General features: G+C 37.0%; 1 protein-coding gene across 5 annotated transcripts in view; it reads left to right on the top strand.

The window, feature by feature from the left end:
• The window catches only part of USP47 (ubiquitin specific peptidase 47), a 115611-nt gene that overhangs the window by 11177 nt on the left and 84408 nt on the right, over positions 1-20026 (top strand). For 2 of the 5 annotated variants that reach the window (XM_082341403.1, XM_082341405.1), the window contains exon 2: positions 4858-4934. The exons of the other annotated variants lie outside the window; for them this stretch is intronic. In XM_082341403.1, the coding sequence (XP_082197529.1) occupies positions 4932-4934 (3 nt within the window). In that variant the 5' untranslated portion in view covers positions 4858-4931. The remainder of the gene's footprint in view (positions 1-4857; positions 4935-20026) is intronic. 5 annotated transcript variants of the gene reach the window in all.

Here is a 20026-nt window from a genome sequence, read left to right as displayed (position 1 = left end):
TTTTATGAGGCTTATTACACGGATTTTAAAGTGTTCTGTCCAGGTATTGCTGCTTAGAATCTAATTTTGTACAGACATTCTCCACTGTAAAAAAACTCTTTGGCAAAATAATTGTGACTAGCAGCGATGGCAAATGATTGGCAAAAATGATGTGCTCTTTCACATCAAGATTCTTAAAGAATGTATATTTTTCCTGAGCCTGCTTTTCTGTCAGTATGATGGAAGAAGGGATGGATATAGGTGTAGTGTAAGTGAACAGATGTCTCCTCTCTGCTCTACTGAATACTTCTGTTTACTTTGTCTCAAGGTGTGGGAGCAATAGTAATTGCCCTATTCTTCTGTTTAATGGAACTAAACTGAACCAAGCATACCTAAAGTAGCCACGGACAGGAACATTTTCATTGACATAAAACTGTTGCTGCAATCCACTGTCGAGAGTGTTGAGAGTTTACTGTTTTTATGAAACTTACTGAGATATATGTCTTGAATTTGTTTTTTGTTGTTGTTTGTTTTGTTTGTTTTTGGCCATGCTGTGCCGATTGCAGGATCTTAGTTCCCCCACCAGGGATCGAAAGCAGGCCCTGGCAGTGGGAGCGCTAAGTCTTAACCACTGGACTGCCAGGGAAATCTGTTTATTTATTTATTTGTTTGTTTGTTTGTTTTGGCCATGCCATGCAGCTGTATTGAATTTTTTATGTTTTTAAAAAGCAAGCTTTTAAAATCCTACCCAACCAGCAAAATCTAGCCCTTCTTATTACTATAAGAAGCCTTTCCTGATTTTCCTCTTTCAACCTGATAGCATTTTTCTAACCCTGAAATCCCATAACACTGTAGCTTTTGACATTTGAAAAATTATAAGTTAATACCTTTATTATTTGTGTTAATACCTTTATTAGAAGCTCTTCAAAGTCAGGACACAACAGTCAGAATGCTTGGGTTCAAGTACCGGTTTTGTGACCTTGGGCAAGTTATTTAACCTACCATTACCTAAGTTAAATGAGGATACTAGTAACTACCTCCTAGGGTTGTTGGGAACAGTTAATGAGTTAATACATACAAAGTGTCTTCCACTTAATAAGCACTCTTATAAATGTTATCTGTCATAATAAGTGTTACTACCTTCATTACTGTTATTACCTTCATCCTGTATTCTCCCTAGGGGCCAGCATAATGTACTGTACATTGTTGTTGTCCAATATGTATTGATTAAATAAAAATGAAGTCATATTTTAGTTATTAAATATGCTTAGTTGTTTGAAGTCAGGGATCTGATATGACCTGTCAGCATAAATCCTAAATGATTGTTAGATTTGACAGGTTCTTTTATATTATCAAGTAAGACCTGTTTTTACTACTTTTTGATAGTTGAAACATGTGACAAAGTACAAATGAAACTTCTTAGTCTAATGAGATCCTAAGAAAAATCACTTTAGTATATATAGATATTTGTTGAAATAACTTACTAGATTAACAAGTTATTTGTTTATAAGTTTCAGTGTGAAATGTTATTTTAAAGCAGCATCCATGTTAAGAATAGTTTGTTTCCGGGAGAACTTTATGTGTTTGATAATTCTGATTTTCGAAAACTCTAGAGTATAACCAGTTGACATGGATAGAATAACCAATTAACCTGTCTATTTTTGTCAGTTGTATTACTGATTGTGCTTTAGATTTGATGCTGTGTAATTGACTGCTACAAGACTTGCAGAGTCATTCAAATATTAGCAGAAATATAGTGGCTTTCCAGTAGAGAAAAATTAAGGGCTAAGTGACATAATTAAGAAAAAAGGTCTGGAATTTAAATCTTTCTGTATACAGTGAGTTCAGTACTTTTTTTTTTTTTAATTTATTTATTTTTATTTATTTTTGGGTGTGTTGGGTCTTCGTTTATGTGCGAGGGCTTTCTCTAGTTGCGGCGAGTGGGGGCCCCTCTTCATCGCGGTGCGCGGGCCTCTCACTGTCGTGGCCTCTCTTGTTGTGGAGCACAGACTCCAGACACGCAGGCTCAGTAGCTGTGGCTCACGGGCCTAGTTGCTCCGTGGCATGTGGGATCTTCCCAGACCAGGGCTCGAACCCGTGTCCCCTGCATTGGCAGGCAGATTCTCAACCACTGCGCCACCAGGGAAGCCCGAGTCCAGTACTTTTGGTTTAGCTTTAGGAAAACAATGAACGTCATTTATCACCTAAGTGAAATTTTCTAGTATAACCAAAGCATTGTAGTTTGACTATAAATACCTTTCTTGTTTCAAATGATATTACCTATTTTTATTTCATCATAAATACGCTTTAATTTTTCTTAATGTAGATTTCCATAGCTCTGGATGCTGTCGAATTCATTCAGTTAAGCATTGAGTTAGTAGCTGCCAAGAACCAGAGAATCAAAGATGAATAAGGAATGTGACCTAGTTCTAGATGCTAGTCTAGTCTGGGAGACGAAAATTTGTAATGAGGCAAATGCATAATATGGAAATAAAGTGGGACCATAGAGGAGGGAGCTACCAGCTTTATCTAGGGGATCCTGTGAGAATGTAACACTTAAATTAGGTCACAAAGGATGACTTGACTGCCAAGTAAAGAAGGAAGTAAGAGCTTTTAGTTAGGAGAAATAGCATTTAAAACACACAAGTCTGTAATGCATTTTAAAAGTGGCAGAAAGTTTGGGGTAAATGCATGGGGTGCCTGGGGTTGAGTGAGAGAAGATAGTTCTGGCAGATTGTGTTTTAAAATTCTGAAGGCTTTGTATACCTAAAAGGAATTTAGGTTTTTATTGTGCAGACATTAGTGGGCAGGAAATGGTTTTTTGGCAGAAAAAGTTAACAGATTTGTTTATAATTGTTACAAACAAATTCAGTGAAACTTGTTCGCTGAAACATTGTTTACTTGCATGAATGTTTTATATCGCTGCATTAATATTAAACATTTACACACAAACGAAAATGGGGCAAGGCGGAATTTGCTATAATACCGATTCTCTCACCTGCTTTTTTTTTTTTTCATTTGCAGTCATATTAGGTACTTTCTTTTGTTCTTTTAAGAATAAAATGTTTCCCTTCATAATGCATCTTAAGTGCATTCTCCACATTTGAGTCATCCTGGCAGGATATCCTTTGGCGTAATTGTTACATATTTGATATGGATAACACACAGGTAGGTATCTTCAAATAGACTAACTAGATAGGCCTGATTTGCCTCCAGAAATGTGCCAGTAGCTGCACTTTGGTAGTGTAGATCTGGTTTGAAGTCCTGAACACTTGCAAGTGAGAAGTTCAGTGTACTTCAGGGACAGCCGCAGTATGAGGCTTGTAAAAATGTGGTTTCTTCACCTTTTCAGTATAAGACATATTCTTGGGAGTGACTTTTGTAGCTGGTTGCTTTCTTGAGTGCTTTACCACTGGCTGTTTACAGGCATTTGTCTTGGTAGGAGCCATAGTATAGAGAACTCCCTGTTTATACCCCCCTTCTTTTCGGCAGCTCAACAGGCTAGAAGCGGCACTGGTGCTAGAGTGATGGCTGGTGGCGGCTGCAGCAGCGGCAGCAGCAACTGAGAACACCACAAGGAGTGTTAATAGGGGATTAATGAAATCTTCCCAAGGATTTCCCCGGTGCTCCAAATTCAGTTGACTTTAATATTTTACTGAGAGGAGCTCTTGATTACAACCCCAGTTCCGGGTTGCATTAGAAAGTAGAATTTTTGTATGACTTATACCTGGTAAAAGATACGTGTTGCTTTAGTAAATATATCAATACATAAACTATCTATGAATTCATATACATTTCTTCCATTTTATAGATATAAAATGTCTATCTTTTTATGTGTTTAGGTATTTTAATTTTGTTGCCTTTAATTTTACGTATACCAAGTTGTATAATTTATTACTTTGTTTATAGCACTTTGTGGTAATGAAAGGGAATTGGTGAAAAATAAGATACCTAACAATGAAGTCTCTTATTAAAAGACATCTAAGGGATTTCCCTGGCGGCCCAGAGGTTAAGACTTTGCCTTCCAGTGCAGGGGGTGCTGGTTCGAGCCTTGGTCGGGAGCTAAGATCGCAGATGCCTCGTGGCCAAAAAACCAAAGCATAAAAACAGAAACAATATTGTAACAAATTCAGTAAAGACTTTAAAAATGGTCCATATCAAAAGAAAAAAGACATCTAAGAAATATTGCTGCTTTAATTTTGACATCTTAAATTCACGTCTTGAAATATTTATTTACTATTACATTATTTACCATTAACATAACACAAATATGATTTTTAAAATTCTAAGAAAAATAGACAGTGATGCAGAAAATATTTCTACAATTCAGTGATATGATTTAACACTGGAAGGGAGGTAGTAGTTAGGTATTACAGCTCCTTCATTTATAGGGGAGGAAAACATGAAGGCTGTAAAAACCCCATAACTTAATGTCTCAGGTAGTGGAAGAGCTAGAATGAGACTTTTTTGAAAAAGTCAAGTTTACTTAGGTATAATTTATATACAGTAAAATTTGCTCCTTTAAGGCATACAGTTTTATGAATTTTGACAAACTTACACAGTTGTATAACCACCACCACAGTCAAGATACGAAACATCTCCATCACCTTAAAAAAGTTTTCTCATGCCTCTTATAATCAGCCCACCTCCCATCTCTAGGCTCTGCAACCACTGATCTGTTTTCTCCCCTCATGTTTTGCCTTTTCCTCATATAACTGGAATTCAAATAGTATGTAGCATTTTGAGTCTGACTTTCATCTAGCATAAAACTACGGTTTATCTATGTTATCTCTTGTATCACTAGGCTTCCTTTTTATTGTCCAGTGTCACAATTTGTTTATCCATTTATTAACTGATGGACATTTGGGTTATTTCCAGGTTTTGGTGATTCTGAATAAGCTGCTACAAATATCTGTGTACAGCTTTTTCTTTTGGTAGACATATGTCTTCATATGGTAAGTGCGTGTTTAACTTCGTAAGAAACTGCCAAACTCTTTTCTGAAATGGCTGTACCATTTTGCATCCCATTCAGCAATGTATGCACATTCCAATTGCTCTGCTTCCGTGTTGGTACTTGGTAATGTCAATATTTTTCAGTTTAGTTTTTTAATCATTCTAGTTAGTGTGTAGGGATATCTCTGTGGTTTGAATTTGCATTTCTTAATGACTAGTGAGGTAGTGTATCTTTTCATGTACTTGAAGTTTTTTATTAAGCCTGATTGTAAAAAGTCATATTTTATTTGAATATTACATATTTAAAGTTTTGCTAGTACTGATAGGAGAGAGAGAAGTAAAAAGAGTACCTGTTCTCAAGGAGTTGATGATTTACATAGAGAAAACTGGTAATTGTGTTAAAGAGTATGGCTATAATTTTGACAGGCTTCTTGAGAAAGGGGTTCATATATTAGCTATCTGGTGGAGAGAATAATGGTTTGGGAATCAGAAAACGCATTGGTTTGACTTTGCGTTGCTTATCCTTTCTGGGCCTTTCTTTTTTTTCTTCTTTCTTCATCTCTGAAATGAGGGAGTTGGACTAGATAAGGTATAAGATTTGTCTCTAAATTATAAATCTACATAAACTTTTTGGTAGTAGTTTTTTGCTTCTTTTTCAGTAGTAGGTTTTTTTTTTTCCCCCAATAAATTTATTTATTTATTTATTTTTGTCTGCACTGGGTCTTTGTCGCTGCGCGTGGGCTTTCTCTAGTTGCGGCGAGCGGGGGCTACTCTTCATTGCAGTGTGTGGGCTTCTCATTGCAGTGGCTTCTCTTGTTGCAGAGCATGGGCTCTAGGCGCACGGGCTTCAGTAGTTGTGGCACTTAGGGTCAGTAGTTGTGGCTCGCGGGCTCTAGAGCGCAGGCTCAGTAGTTGTGGCGCACGGGCTTAGTTGCTCCGTGGTACGTGGGATCTTCCTGGAACAGAGCTCGAACCTGTGTCCCCTGCGTTGGCAGACGGATTCCTCCTAACCACTGTGTCAACCAGGGAAGTCCCTCAGTAGTAGGTTTTTAAATTTTGTAAGAAGGCTGTGCGATCAGAAAACAAAGATTTTTGCAGATCTTTCCTGTCTGATGAAATTTCTATTACCCAAAAAAGATCATCTTCTGAAATTTTAAATAATATAAATTATAATATAAATATTATAGTTGAGAATTATATATTTCTTTTTTTAACACTTTTTTAAACAATTAATTAATTTATTTATTTTTGGCTGCATTGGGTATTCGTTGCTGCACACGGGCTTTCTCTAGTTGTGGTGAGCGGGGGCTACTCTTCGTTGAGGCGTGCGGGCTTCAGTAGCTGTGTCTCTTGGGCTCTAGAGCGCAGGCTCAGTAGTTGTGGCTCACAGGCCTAGCTGCTCCGCAGCATGTGGGATCTTTCCGAACCAGGGCTTGAACCCATGTCCCCTGCATTGGCAGGAAGATTCTTAACCACTGCACCACCAGGGAAGTCTGAGAATTGTATATTTCTTAAGTCTATTATAAGGATGGTAGCTGACAGTTCTATGATAATACATTTTGTATGATACTATATTATTATTATTATCATTTATGGAGCATTTTTAAGATGTTCACTCTTGATCTTCAGAAAAACTCTTTGTGGACCATGAGAGTCAGAGATAAGTGACTTGCATAAGATTACACTGCTAAAAGAAAAGTAGCCACCTTGACCTAAGGGTTCCAGCCTAGATCCTTTGCCTCTGCACTACATTGCTCTTTGCACTGTAGACCATTCCAATAGGAAATAAAATCTTTAAATTGTTTTAAATAACCTTAACATTTTTTTTCAGTTGTATAATTTCATGTTCAGAGTATTATCCATGCTTCTAAATAAAAAGTATGGTAACAGATAATATAAAAATCTACTTTGATTTAGTAGTAATGCAGTAGAACATTCAAGACTTGTAAACAAGTCAGTTGTATCACAAGCTGAGTCACTGCTTGTCAAGAACAGCCTACTCACAGAAGAAAACTTAGCTGTAATCAAAAATAAAAGATAACATGAATAGTAAAGGACATATTATATACCCTCCTGAGAGTAGTTTGTTTAGTTCCTAAGTATAGATGCCTAAACAGTGGGTTACCCATTAACAGTAGTAGAACAACTGTTAAAAAGAGTATGGCAAAAGTGGGAATGGTGTTAGGATAGAAGTGAGAGGAAAAATACTATTATCATAATTTTAATGACACAAATATTTTCAACATTATGAAGTCATCAGAAAGCTTGAATTTCTTAGGAGATCTGTGTTCATATGTGACCTTAGGGAAGTCACTTCAGGTTTCTTAATTTGTTGTTCATCTGTAAAATAAGGAGCTTGATCTGATGTCCAAAGGTTCATCCATCTTTAAATATATGTATTATAGTTCTGTGTCGTGTGTGATGAGTCATCTGATTGATTGCTTCTTAACTATCAAATGAAATATGTTGATCATAGTTAAATAGATTGTAAACTACTCTTTTAAAGTGCTGAAACTTTACATTGTTACTTTTCTACTAATCAATGGAAAGAGTACTTGATGTAATCTGTTACAAGAAAAAAATGTTACAGAGTTTTCAGAGTTTTATATGTTTAGTTTTCTAATTATATTGTGGGGGTTCTGGGAGCTTGATTTATGGGTATTTTAGAAGGAAGTGGAATGCAGGAGTCTGAGGGACACCCGAATACTAGAGCACAAAGGCAGGTATGAAACTACGTATTTTAAAATTTTAAAAGCAAGTGTTATATGTTGACAGGCAGTTGATGTTATCATGTTCTATATTAGTTTAAGTTCAGAAAATCCATTCCATGATATATTAAATAAGTACCTGTTAATATTGCAAGTTAGTTTATCACAGAATTTGTATTTAGCTAAAATAGTAAAGTAGAATGTACTTACAATTTTTTTATGCCTTGAACTAAGCTTTTAGAATAGGTACAAAGTCATCTTTTAGAAAATTCCTATATGAAGATTTGAATTTGAAGAAACTCAATATATATGAAGAAAGCAGGTTAAAGCAGGGAGTGATTATTATCAAACTTCCTTTAAATAGTAAAAGCCCTTGCAGTAAAAAAAATTTCAAAATTTAAAATCATTTTGGAAACTTTTCAGAGTTTCCAAAATCAATTCAATTTTTAAAAATTTACTTAGAAGTTTTAAGAGCACACTATGCTTCCAAAAGCATCAGCTATAACATATTATGAATTATTTTCCTGAATGAATATATTTTGTTTAGAGAATTCCCTAAAGGACCTTAGACTTTCTGCTTCTGCGGTTTGTTTTTGGTAGTTAAGATTTTAAAGTACCCGTTTTTATTTCTTGGCTAAGTAGAATCACACATAAGAATCTGCTTATGTTTCTTCCTACACAGTTGTTGTGGTCTTTATTCACGTTCATATTGTATCTTTATGATTTTCTGAAGTATTTACGTACTCCTGACTAATCTCCTCAATTCCTTGGACATATTTGTTTGTTTGTTTTGAGTATATTAAGAAGAAGAGATAAATTCTGTTTTTTAAAAAACTGATACAAACCTTAGATATGTGAAAGAATTTTTTTTTTTTAAACATCTTTATTGAAGTATAATTGCCTTACAATGGTGTGTTAGCTTCTGCTTTATAACAAAGTTAATCAGTTATACATATACAATATGTTCCCATATCTCTTCCCTCTTGCATCTCCCTCCCTCCCACCCTCCCCATCCCACCCCTCTAGGTGGTCACAAAGCACCGAGCTGATCTCCCTGTGCTATGCGGCTGCTTCCCACTAGCTATCTATTTTACATTTGGTAGTGTATATATGTCCATGACACTCTCTCACCCTGTCACATCTCACCCCACCCCCTCCCCATATCCTCAAGTCCATTCTTTAGTAGGTCTGTGTCTTTATTCCCGTCTTGCCACTAGGTTCTTCATGGCCTTTTTTTTTTTTTTTCCTTAGATTCCATATATATGTGTTAGCATACTGTATTTGTTTTTCTCTTTCTGACTTACTTCACTCTGTATGACAGACTCTAACTCCATCCACCTCACTACAAATAACTCCATTTCGTTTCTTTTTATGGCTGAGTAATATTCCATTGTATAAATATGCCACATCTTCTTTATCCATTCATCCGATGATGGACACTTAGGTTGCTTCCATGTCCTGGCTATTGTAAATAGAGCTGCAATGAACATTTTGGTACATGACTCTTTTTGAATTATGGTTTTCTCAGGGTATATGCCCAGTAGTGGGATTGCTGGGTCGTATGGTACTTCTATTTTTAGTTTTTTAAGGAACCTCCATACTGTTCTCCATAGTGGCTGTATCAATTTACATTCCCACCAACAGTGCAAGAGTGTTCCCTTTTCTCCACGCCCTCTCCAGCATTTATTGTTTGCAGATTTTCTGATGATGGCCATTCTGACCGGTGTGAGGTGATACCTCAATGTAGTTTTGATTTGCATTTCTCTAATGATTAGTGATGTTGAGCATTCTTTCATGTGTTTGTTGGCAATCTGTATATCTTCTTTGGAGAAATGTCTATTTAGGTCTTCTGCCCATTTTTGGATTGGGTTGTTTGTTTTTTGTTATTGAGCTGCATGAGCTGCTTGTAAATTTTGGAGATTAATCCTTTGTCAGTTGCTTCATTTGCAAATATTTTCTCCCATTCTGAGGGTTGTCTTTTTGTCTTGTTTATGGTTTCCTTTGCTGTGCAAAAGCCTTTAATTTTCATTACGTCCCATCTGTTTATTTTTGTTTTTATTTCCATTTCTTTAGGAGCTGGGTCAAAAAGGATCTTGCTGTGATTTATGTCATAGAGTGTTCTGCCTATGTTTTCCTCTAAGAGTTTGATAGTGTCTGGCCTTACATTTAGGACTTTAATCCATTTTGAGTTTATTTTTGTGTATGGTGTTAGGGAGTGTTCTAATTTCATACTTTTACATGTACCTGTTTAGTTTTCCCAGCACCACTTATTGAAGAGGCTGTCTTTTCTCCACTGTGTATGCTTGCCTCCTTTATCAAAGATAAGGTGACCATATGTGCATGGGTTTATGTCTGGGCTTTCTATCCTGTTCCATTGATCTATATTTCTGTTTTTATGCCAGTACCATACTGTCTTGATTACTGTAGCTTTGTAGTATAGTCTGAAGTCAGGGAGCCTGATTCCTCCAGCTCCATTTTTCGTTCTCAAGATTGCTTTGGCTCTTCGGGGTCTTTTGTGTTTCCATACAGATTGTGAAATTTTTTTTTCTAGTTCTGTGAAAAATGCCAGTGGTAGTTTGATAGGGATTGCATTGAATCTGTAGATTGCTTTGGGAAGTAGAGTCATTTTCACAATGTTGATTCTTCCAATCCAAGAACATGGTATATCTCTCCACCTATTTGTATCATCTTTAATTTCTTTCATCAGTGTCTTATAATTTTCTGCATACAGGTCTTTTGTCTCCTTAGGTAGGTTTATTCCTGGATATTTTATTCTTTTTGTTGCAGTGGTAAATGGGAGTGTTTTCTTAATTTCAGATTAAGATTTTTCAGATTTTTCATCATTAGTGTATAGGAATGCAAGATATTTCTGCACATTAATTTTGTATCCTGCTACTTTACCAAATTCATTGATTAGCTCTAGTAGTTTTTTGATAGCATCTTTAGGATTCTCTATGTATAGTATCATGTCATCTGCAAACAGTGACAGCTTTACTTCTTCTTTTCCGATTTGGATTCCTTTTATTTCTTTTTCTTCTCTCATTGCTGTGGCTAAAACTTCTAAAACTATGTTGAATAATAGTGGTGAGAGTGGGCAACCTTGTCTGGTTACTGATCTTAGTGGAAATGGTTTCAGTTTTTCACCATTGAGGACAATGTTGGCTGTGGGTTTGTCATATATGGTCTTTATTATGTTGAGGAAAGTTCCCTCTGTGCCTACTTTCTGGAGGGTTTTTATCATAAATGGGTGTTTAATTTTGTCGAAAGCTTTCTCTGCATCTATGGAGATGATCATATGGTTTTTCTCCTTTAATTTGTTAATATGGTGTATCACGTTGATTGATTTGCGTATATTGAAGAATCCTTGCATTCCTGGAATAAACCCCACTTGATCATGGTGTATGATCCTTTTAATGTGCTGTTGGATTCTGTTTGCTAGTATTTTGTTGAGGATTTTTGCATCTGTGTTCATCAGTGATATTGACCTGTAGTTTTCTTTCTTTGTGACATCTTTGTCTGGTTTTGGTATCAGGGTGATGGTGGCCTTGTAGAATGAGTTTGGGAGTGTTCCTCCCTCTGCAATATTTTGGAAGAGTTTGAGAAGGATAGGTGTTAGCTCTTCTCTAAATGTTTGATAGAATTTGGGTCATTCTTAAAGGACATTTTTCTGGTTATAGGCTCTTGGGTTAACAGTTATTTTCTGTGAGCACCTGAAAAATATTGTGCAACTTCCTTCTGGCCTCCTTGGTTTCTAATAAGAAAGTTGTCCCACTTTTCTGTTCTCTGTGTGTGTGTGTATGATTTTTTCCTCTCTTTGTCTCATTTATGATAGCTTCTATTGCTGGGTCTTCAAGTGGTTTATAGTCTTTTGTTCAGTGGTACCTAATCTGTTAATCCCATGCATTCTATGTTTCATCTCAGATATTGTACTTTTTATCTTTAGAAATTTGAGTTGGATCTTTTTTTAAATTTCCTTTTTCTATAATTGAGTTTATTAATCTTTTCTTTCATAGTGTTTAGTGTCCAAGTCATGCTTTTTTATAACTGAATTTTTATTTTGGGTATAGTTGATTTACAGTGTTATGTTAGTTTCAGGTGTACAGCAGAGTGGTTCAGTTATACATATACATATATCCATTCTTTTTCAGATTCTTTTCCCATATAGGTTATTACAGAACATTGAGTAGAGTTCCCTGTGCTATACAGTAGGTCCTTGTTGATTACCTATTTTATATATGGTAGTGTGTATATGTTAAGCCCAGACTCCTAATTTATCTCTCCCCACCCCCTTTCCCCTTTGCTAAACTTAAATTTATCTTCCAAGTCTGTGAGTCTATTTTGTAAATAAGTTCATTTGTATCATTTTTGTAGATTCCAGCTATAAGTGATATCATATGATATTTGTCTTTCTCTGTCTGACTTACTTCAATTAGTATGATAATCTCTAGATCCATCCATTTTGCTGCAAATGGCATTATTTCATTCTTTTTTAAGGCTGAGTAATATTCCATTGTGTGTATATACCACATCTTCTTTATCCATTCATCGATGGACATTTACGTTGCTTCCGTGTCTTGGCTGGTGTAAATAGTGCTACAATGAACATTGGGGAGCATGTATTTTTTCGAATTATGGTTTTCTCCAGATAGATGCCCAGGAGTGGGATTGCTGCATTATATGGTAGTTCTGTTTTCAATTTTTTAAGGAACCTCCATACTGTTCTCCATAGTGGTTGTACCAATTTACATTCCCACCAACAGTGTAGGAGGATTCCTTTTTCTCCACATCCTCTCCAGCATTTATTGTTTGTAGACTTTTTGATGATGACCATTCTGACCAGTGTGAGGTGATACCTCATTGTAGTTTTGATTTGCATTTCTCTAATAATTAGCGATGATCATCTTGTCATGTGCTTTTTGGCCATCTGTATGTCTTCTTTAGAGAAATGTCTATTTAGATCTTATGCCTATTTTTTGATTGGGTTGTTTGTTTTTTGATATTGAGCTGCATGAGCTGTTTGTATGTTTTGGAGATTAATCCCTTGTCAGTCACACCATTTGCAAATATTTTCTCCCATTCTGTGGGTTGTCTTTTCATTTTGTTTATGGTTTCCTTTGATGTGCAAAAGCTTTTCAGGTTAATTAGGTCCCATTTGTTTTTGTTTTTATTTTCATTCCTCTAGGAGGTGAATTGAAAAAGATCTTGCTGCAATTTATGTCAAAGAGTGTTTTGCCTATGTTTTCCTCTAAGAGTTTTATAGAATCTGGTCTTACATTTAGGTCTTTAATACATTTTGAGTTTATTTTTGTGTATGGTGTTGGAGAATGTTCTAACTTCATTCTTTTACGTGTAGCTGTCCAGTTTTCCCAGTACTACTTATTGAAGAGACTGTGTTTTCTCCATTGTATATTCTTGCCTCCTTTGTCATAGTTTAATGGACCATAGGTGTGTGGGTTTATTTCTGGGCTTTCTATCCTGTTCCATTAATCTACATTTCTGTTTTTGTGCCAGTGCCATACTGTTTTGATTACTGTAGCTTTGTAGTATAGTCTGAAGTCAGGGAGCCTGATTCCTCCGGCTCCATTTGTCTTTCTCAGGATTACTTTGGCTATTCAGGGTCTTTTGTGTTTCTATACAAATTAAAAATTTTTTTGTTCTAGTTCTGTGAAAAATGCCATTGGTAATTTGATAAGAATTACATTGCGTCTGTAGATTGCCTTGGGTAGTATAGTCATTTTGATTGATTCTTCCAATCCAGGAACATGATATATCTCTCCATCTGTTTGTGTCATCTTCAATTTTTTTTCTTCAGCATCTTATAGTTTTCAGAGTTCAGGTCTTTTGTCTCCTTAGGTAGGTTTATTCCTAGGTATTTTATTCTTTGCAATGGCAAATGAGATTGTTTCCTTAGTTTCTCTTTCTGATCTTTCATTGTTAGTGTATAGAAATGCAAGAGAGATCTACGTATTAATTTTTTATCCTGCAACTTTCTGAATTGATTGATGAGCTCTAGTAGTTTTCTGTTAACATCTTTAGGATTTTCTATGTATAGTATCATGTCATCTGGAAACAGTGACAATTTAACTTCTTTTTTTCCAATTTAGATTCCTTTATTTCTTTTTCTTCTTTGATTGCCATGGCTAGGACTTCCAAAACTATGTTGAATAAAAGTGACGAGAGTGGACATCCTTGTCTTATTCCTGACCTTAGAGGAAATGCTTTCAGCTTTTCACCGTTGCGTCTGATGTTAGCTGTGGGTTTGTCATATATGGCCTTTATTATGTTGAGGTAGGTTCCCTCCATGCCCACTGCCTGGAGAGTTTTTATCATAAATGGGTGTTGAATTTTGTCAAAGCCTTTTCTGCATCTATTGAGATGATCATATGGTTTTTATTCTTCAATTTGTTAATGTGGTGTATTATACCGATTGCTTTGTGGATAATGAAAGATCCTTGCATCACTGGGATAAATCTCACTTGATCATGGTGTATGATCCTTTGAAGGTATTGTCGGAATCAGTTTGCTAGTATTTTGTTGAGGATTTTTGCATCTATAGTCATCAGTGTTATTGGCTCATGATTTTCTTTTTTTTGTGATATCTTTGTTTTTAGTATCAGGGTGATGGTGGCCTCATAGAATGAGCTTGGGAGTGTTCCTTCCTCTGCAAGTTTTTGGAAGAGTTTCAGAAGGATAGGTGTTAAGTCTTCCCTAAATGTTCAATAGAATTCCCTTGTGAAGCTATCTGGTCCTGGACTTTTGTTTGTTGGAAGTTCTTTAATCACAATTTCAATTTCAGTTGTTGTGATCAGTCTGTTCATATTTTCTATTTCTTCCTAGTTCAGGTTTGGAAGGTTGTACCTTTCTAAGAATTTGTCCATTTCTTCCAGGTTGTCCATTTTATTGGCATATATTTGCTTGTAGTAGTCTCTTATGATCCTTTGTATTTCTGTGGTGTCAGTTGGAACTTCTTTTTTCATTTCTAATGTTATTGATTTGAGCCCTCTCCATTTTTTTCTTGATGAGTCTGGCTAACAGTTTATCAATTTTCTTTATCTTTTCAAAGAATCAGCTTTTAGTTTCATTGATCTTTTCTATTGTTTTCTTCGTCACTATTTCATTTATTTCTGAGCTGATCTTTATGACTTCTTTCTTTCTATTAACTTTGGATTTTGTTTGTTCTTCTTTCTCTAGTTGCTTTAGGTGTAAGTTTAGGCTGCTTATTTGGGATTTTTCTTGTTTCCTGAGGTAAGACTGTAGTGCTGTACACTTCCCTCTTAAAACTACTTTTGCTGTGTCCCAGAGCTTTCAGATTGTTGTGATTTCATTTTCATTTGTGTCCAGGTATTTTTTGGTTTCTTCTTTGATTTCTTCACTGATCCATTAGTTGTTTAGTAATATATTGTTTAGCCTCCACGTGTTTGTGTGTTTTTACAGGTTTTTTCTTGTAGTTGATTTCTAATCTGTTAGCATTGTGGTCTGAAAAGGTGCTTGATATTATTTCATTTTTCTTAAATTTACCGACGTTTGCTTTGTGGCCCACCATGTGACCTATCCTGGAGAATATTCCATGTTCACTTGAGAAGAATGTGTATTCTCCTGCTTTTGGATGCCGTGTTCTATAAATATCAGTTAAGTCCATCTGGTCTAATGTGTCATTTAAGGCCTGTGTTTCCATATTGATTTTCTGTCTGGATGATCTGTCCATTGATGTACGTAGCAGTGTTATAGTCTCCCGCTATTATTGTGTTACTGTCAATTTCTCCTTTTATGGTTGTTAACATTTGCCTTATACATTGAGGTGCTCCTATGTTGAGAGCATAGATACTTATGATTGTTATATCTTCTTGGGTTGATCCCTGATTATTATGTAGTGTTCTTTTTGTCTTGTAACTGTTTTTATTTTATTTCATTTTTTAAATTTCATTTTTATTTTTAAATTTTTGAATTATTTTTTTGTACACATTTAGTTTTTTTTGTTTGTTTGTTTTTTAAATTTATTTATTTATTATTTTTATTTATGGCTGTATTGGGTCTTCGTTTCTGTGCGAGGGCTTTCTCTAGTTGTGGCAGGCGGGGGCCACTCTTCATCGCGGTGCGCGGGCCTCTCACCATCGCGGACTTTCTTGTTGTGGAGCACAGGCTCCAGACGCGCAGGCTCAGTAATTGTGGCTCACGGGCCCAGTTGCTCCGTGGCATGTGGGATCTTCCCAGACCAGGGCTTGAACCCGTGTCCCCTGCATTGGCAGGCAGATTCTCAACCACTGCGCCACCAGGGAAGCCCCACATTTAGTTTTATTGTAACAATTTTTTTTTTTTTTTAGTTTTTATTTTGGCTGTGTTGGGTCTTTGTTTCTGTGCGTGGGCTTTCTCTAGTTGTGGCGAGCGGGGGCTACTCTTCATCACGGTGCATAGGCTTCTCGTTGCGGTGGCTTCTCTTGTTGCAGAGCATGGGCTCTAGGCACACAGGCTTCAGTAGTTGCAGCACATGGGCTCAGTTGCGACGCACGGGCTCTAGGGCAACGAGCTTCAGTTGTTGTGGTGCACGGGCTTAGTAGTTGTGGCTCGTGGACTCTAGAGCACAGGCTCAGTAGTTTTGGTGCATATGCTTAGTTGCTCCACAGCATGTGGGATCTTCCCAGACCAGGAATTGAACCCATGTCCCCTGCATTGGCAGGCAGATTCTTAACCACTGTGCCACCAGGGAAGTCCCGTAACAGTCTTTATTTTAGAGTCTGTTTTGTCTGATATGAATATTGGTACTCCAGCTTTCTTTTGATTTCCATTTGCATAGGATACCTTTTTCCATTCCTTCACTTTCATTCTGTATGTGTCCCTAGATCTGAAGTGAGTCTCTTGTAGACAGCATATATGTGGGTCTTGTTTTTGTATCCATTCAGCCAGTCTGTGTCTTTTGGTTCGAGCATTTAATCCATTTACATTTAAGGTAGTTATCAATATGTATGTTCTTTTTGCCATTTAAAAAAAATTATTTAGGATTTGTTTTTGTAGCCCTTTCTTTTTCATTCCTTTGTTGTTCACTTGTGATTTGTTGACTATCTTTAGAGTTCTGTTTGGATTACTTTTTCTTTTCGTGTGTGTATCTATTGTAGATTTTTGGTTTGCAGTTACCATCAGGTTTTGATATAGCAGTCTATATATATATATACAAGATTGTTTTAAGTTGCTGGTCGCTTAATTTCAAATGCATTTCCAATATCCTGCATTTGTAGTCTCCTCATGATTGCTGATTTTTATATAATATTTTTGTGTGGACGGCTTTCTATTTTTACTGTATGTTTGCCTTTACTGGTGAGCTTTCCCATTTGTAATTATCGTTTTTCTAGTCGTGGCCTTTTCTTTTCCACCTAGAGAAGTTCCTTTAACATTTGTTGTAAAGCTGGTTTGGTGGTGCTGAATTCTCTTAGCTTTTGCTTGCCTGATTTTTCCATTAAATCTGAACGAGGGCTTTGCTGGGTAGAGTATTCTTGGTTGTGGGTTTTTCCCTTTCATCATTTTAAATATATCATGCCACTCCCTTCTGGCCTGCAGAGTTTTTGCTGAAAAATCATCTGATAACTGTATGGGGATTCCTTTGTATGTTATTTGTTGCTTTTCCCTTGTTGCTTTTAATGTTTTTTTCTCTGTCTTTGATTTTTGTCAACTTGATTAGTATGTGTCTTGGCATGTTCCTCCTCGGGTTTATTCTGTATGGGACTGTCTGCACTTCTTGGAGTTGAGTGAATGGTTCCTTTCCCACGGTAGGGAAGCTTTTGACTATTATCTCTTCAAATATTTTTTCAGGCCCTTTCTCTCTCTTCCTCTTTTGGGACCCCTATAATGTGAATGTTGATGCATTTAATGTCATCCCAGATGTCTCTTAGACTGTCCTCATTTCTTTTCAATCTTTTTTTTTCTTTATTCTTGTTTCTTTATTCACACCACAGCTGTGATTTCCACCAGTCTCTCTTCCAGGTCACTTATTCATTCTTCTGTCTCATTTATTCTGCTATTGATTCTTTCTTGTTTATTTTTCATTTCAGTTATTGTACTGTTCATCTTTGTTTGTTCTTTAAATCTTCTAGCTCTTTGTTAAAAATTTATTGTATCTTCTTGGTCTGTGCCTCCATTTTTTTCCCGAGATGTTGAATCATCTTTACTATCATTACTCTAAATTCTTTTTCAGGCTGATTGCCTACCTCCACTTCACTTAGTTTTTCTTCTGGGGTTTTATCTTGTTCCTTCACCTGTAACATATTTCTCTGCTGTCTTATTTTGTCTAACTTTCCTTTCTGTGTTTGTGATCTCTGTTTCTCAGGCTGCAGGTTTGTAGTTGCACTTGCTTCTGGTGTCTGCCCCTTGGTGGGTGAGGTTGGTCCAGGGGCTTGTGCAGGCTTCCTGTGGGATGGACTCTAGCTGCCCCCTGGTGAGTGGAGCTGGTTCTTGTCCCTCTGGTGGGCAGGACATGTCAGGGGGTGTGTTTAGAGGCGGCTGTGCACTCAGGACAGATGTTAGGCAGCCTGTCTGCTGATGGTGGGGCTGTGTTCCCACCGTCTTGGTTGTTTGGCCTGAGGCGTCACAGCACTGGAGACTGCAGGCTGTTTGGAGGGGCCAGGTCTCAGTGCCAAAATGACCACCTCCAGAAGAGCTCACGCAGATGTGTATTCTCTGGGGCCTCTGCCAGCAGTGTCCTTGCCCCCACAGTGAGCCACAGCTGAACCCCGCCTCCCCAGGAGACCCTCTAAGGCCTGCAGGTAGGTCTAGCCCAGGCTCCTATGGAGTCACTGCTTTGCCCAGAGTCCCAGTGCATGTGAAACCTTGTGTGTGCCCTCCAAGAGTGGAGTCTCTGTTTCCCCCAGTCCTGTGCAGCTCCTGTGCAGCTCAAGCCCCCCTGGCCTTCAAAGCCAAATGCTCTCGAGGCTCCTCCTCCTGATGCCAGACCCCCAGGCTGGGGAGCCTGACGCTGGGCTCAGAACTCTCACTCCTAGGAGAACCTCTGCGATATAATTATTTTTCAGTTTGTGGGTCGCCCACCTGGTGGGTATGGGATTTGATTATATCGCAAAAGCCCTCCTCATACTGCCTCATTATGGCTTCTTGTCTTTGGATGTAGAATATCTTTTTTGATAGGTTCCATTCTTTTTTGTCAGTGGTTGTTCAGCAGTTAGTTGTGATTTTGGTGTTTTTGTGAGAGGAGGTGAGCTCAAGTCCTTCAACTCTGCCACCTTGTCTCCTCTTGAGTTGAATCTTTAATATATCTTTCATTTATTTCCTTTGCATTCTTTCCTATACCTTCTTAAAATGTAGAATATAGTTATAAACTTTTTATATTTTTGTCTATTAATTATATCATCTGTATTATATCTGGGTAGGTTTTCATTGATTGATTTTTCTCCTCATTATGGGTCATCATTTCCTACTTTCATTCATGCCTGTTTATTTTGGATTGGATGCCAAACACTGAATTTTATGTTGATGGGTGCTGGGTATTTTTTATTTCCATAGATATTCTTGAGCTTTGTTCTCTGACAGTGCTAATTTACTTGTAAACATTTTGATCCTTTTGAGACTTGCTTTTAAAAAGTGTTGTAAGTTTGATCCAGAATAGCCTTTAGGTTAGGCCTAATTTGGTCCCACTACTGAGACAATACTCTTCTGAGCCCCGTGTATTATGAAATTTTTTTCACTCTGGCTGGTGGGAACTAAAGTAAGCTCCAGGGATTCTTTCCTGTGGTTCTTCCCCCTGCCTCAGGTAGTTTCTTCACATGCATATGCTGATGAGTACTCAGGGAGGACCACTACATGTCTCTGGAGCATGCTATTTGCACATCTTTCTTCTCTTCAGTATTCTGCTCTGTAAATTCTAGCTGAATTGACCCACTTGAACTTCTAACCTTATCTTTTCAGCTCAGGAAGATTGCTGAACTTTAACTGGGTTCTCTCTCCCCGCACTGCAGCCTGGAAGGTAGCTTACCTTTTTTGTTTGTGTTTTCACAGGGATCACTGTCCTGTGTTACCTGTTATTTAATAATATTTGAAAACTATTGTTTCATATATTTCATCTCTTCTTTTTAGTTGTTTAAGGTGGAGAGGGTAAATCCAGTCTGCTATTTCATCTTGGCTCATAATGGAAGTTTTTTGGAGTTAACAATAAACAAGTAAAATACAAACAAATGTATCAGGTGGCTATAAGTATACTATGGAGAAACCTGAAGGAAGGGAGAGGAGGAGGATTGCAATTTTAAATAGAATGGTGAGAAGAGGACCAGTTTGAGAAACTAGCTGTTTTGATTATTTTTTGCTTTATAATAGCCTACCCCCACACTTAATGACTTTTGCTCATGGACGTGCAATTTGGGCCAAGCTGAAGAGAGACAGCTTGTTCTGCT

This window comes from Balaenoptera borealis, assembly GCF_965194805.1.
Source record: "Balaenoptera borealis genome assembly, chromosome: 11".
Taxonomy (NCBI): domain Eukaryota; kingdom Metazoa; phylum Chordata; class Mammalia; order Artiodactyla; family Balaenopteridae; genus Balaenoptera; species Balaenoptera borealis.
This window is presented reverse-complemented; position numbering and strand designations above follow the sequence as displayed.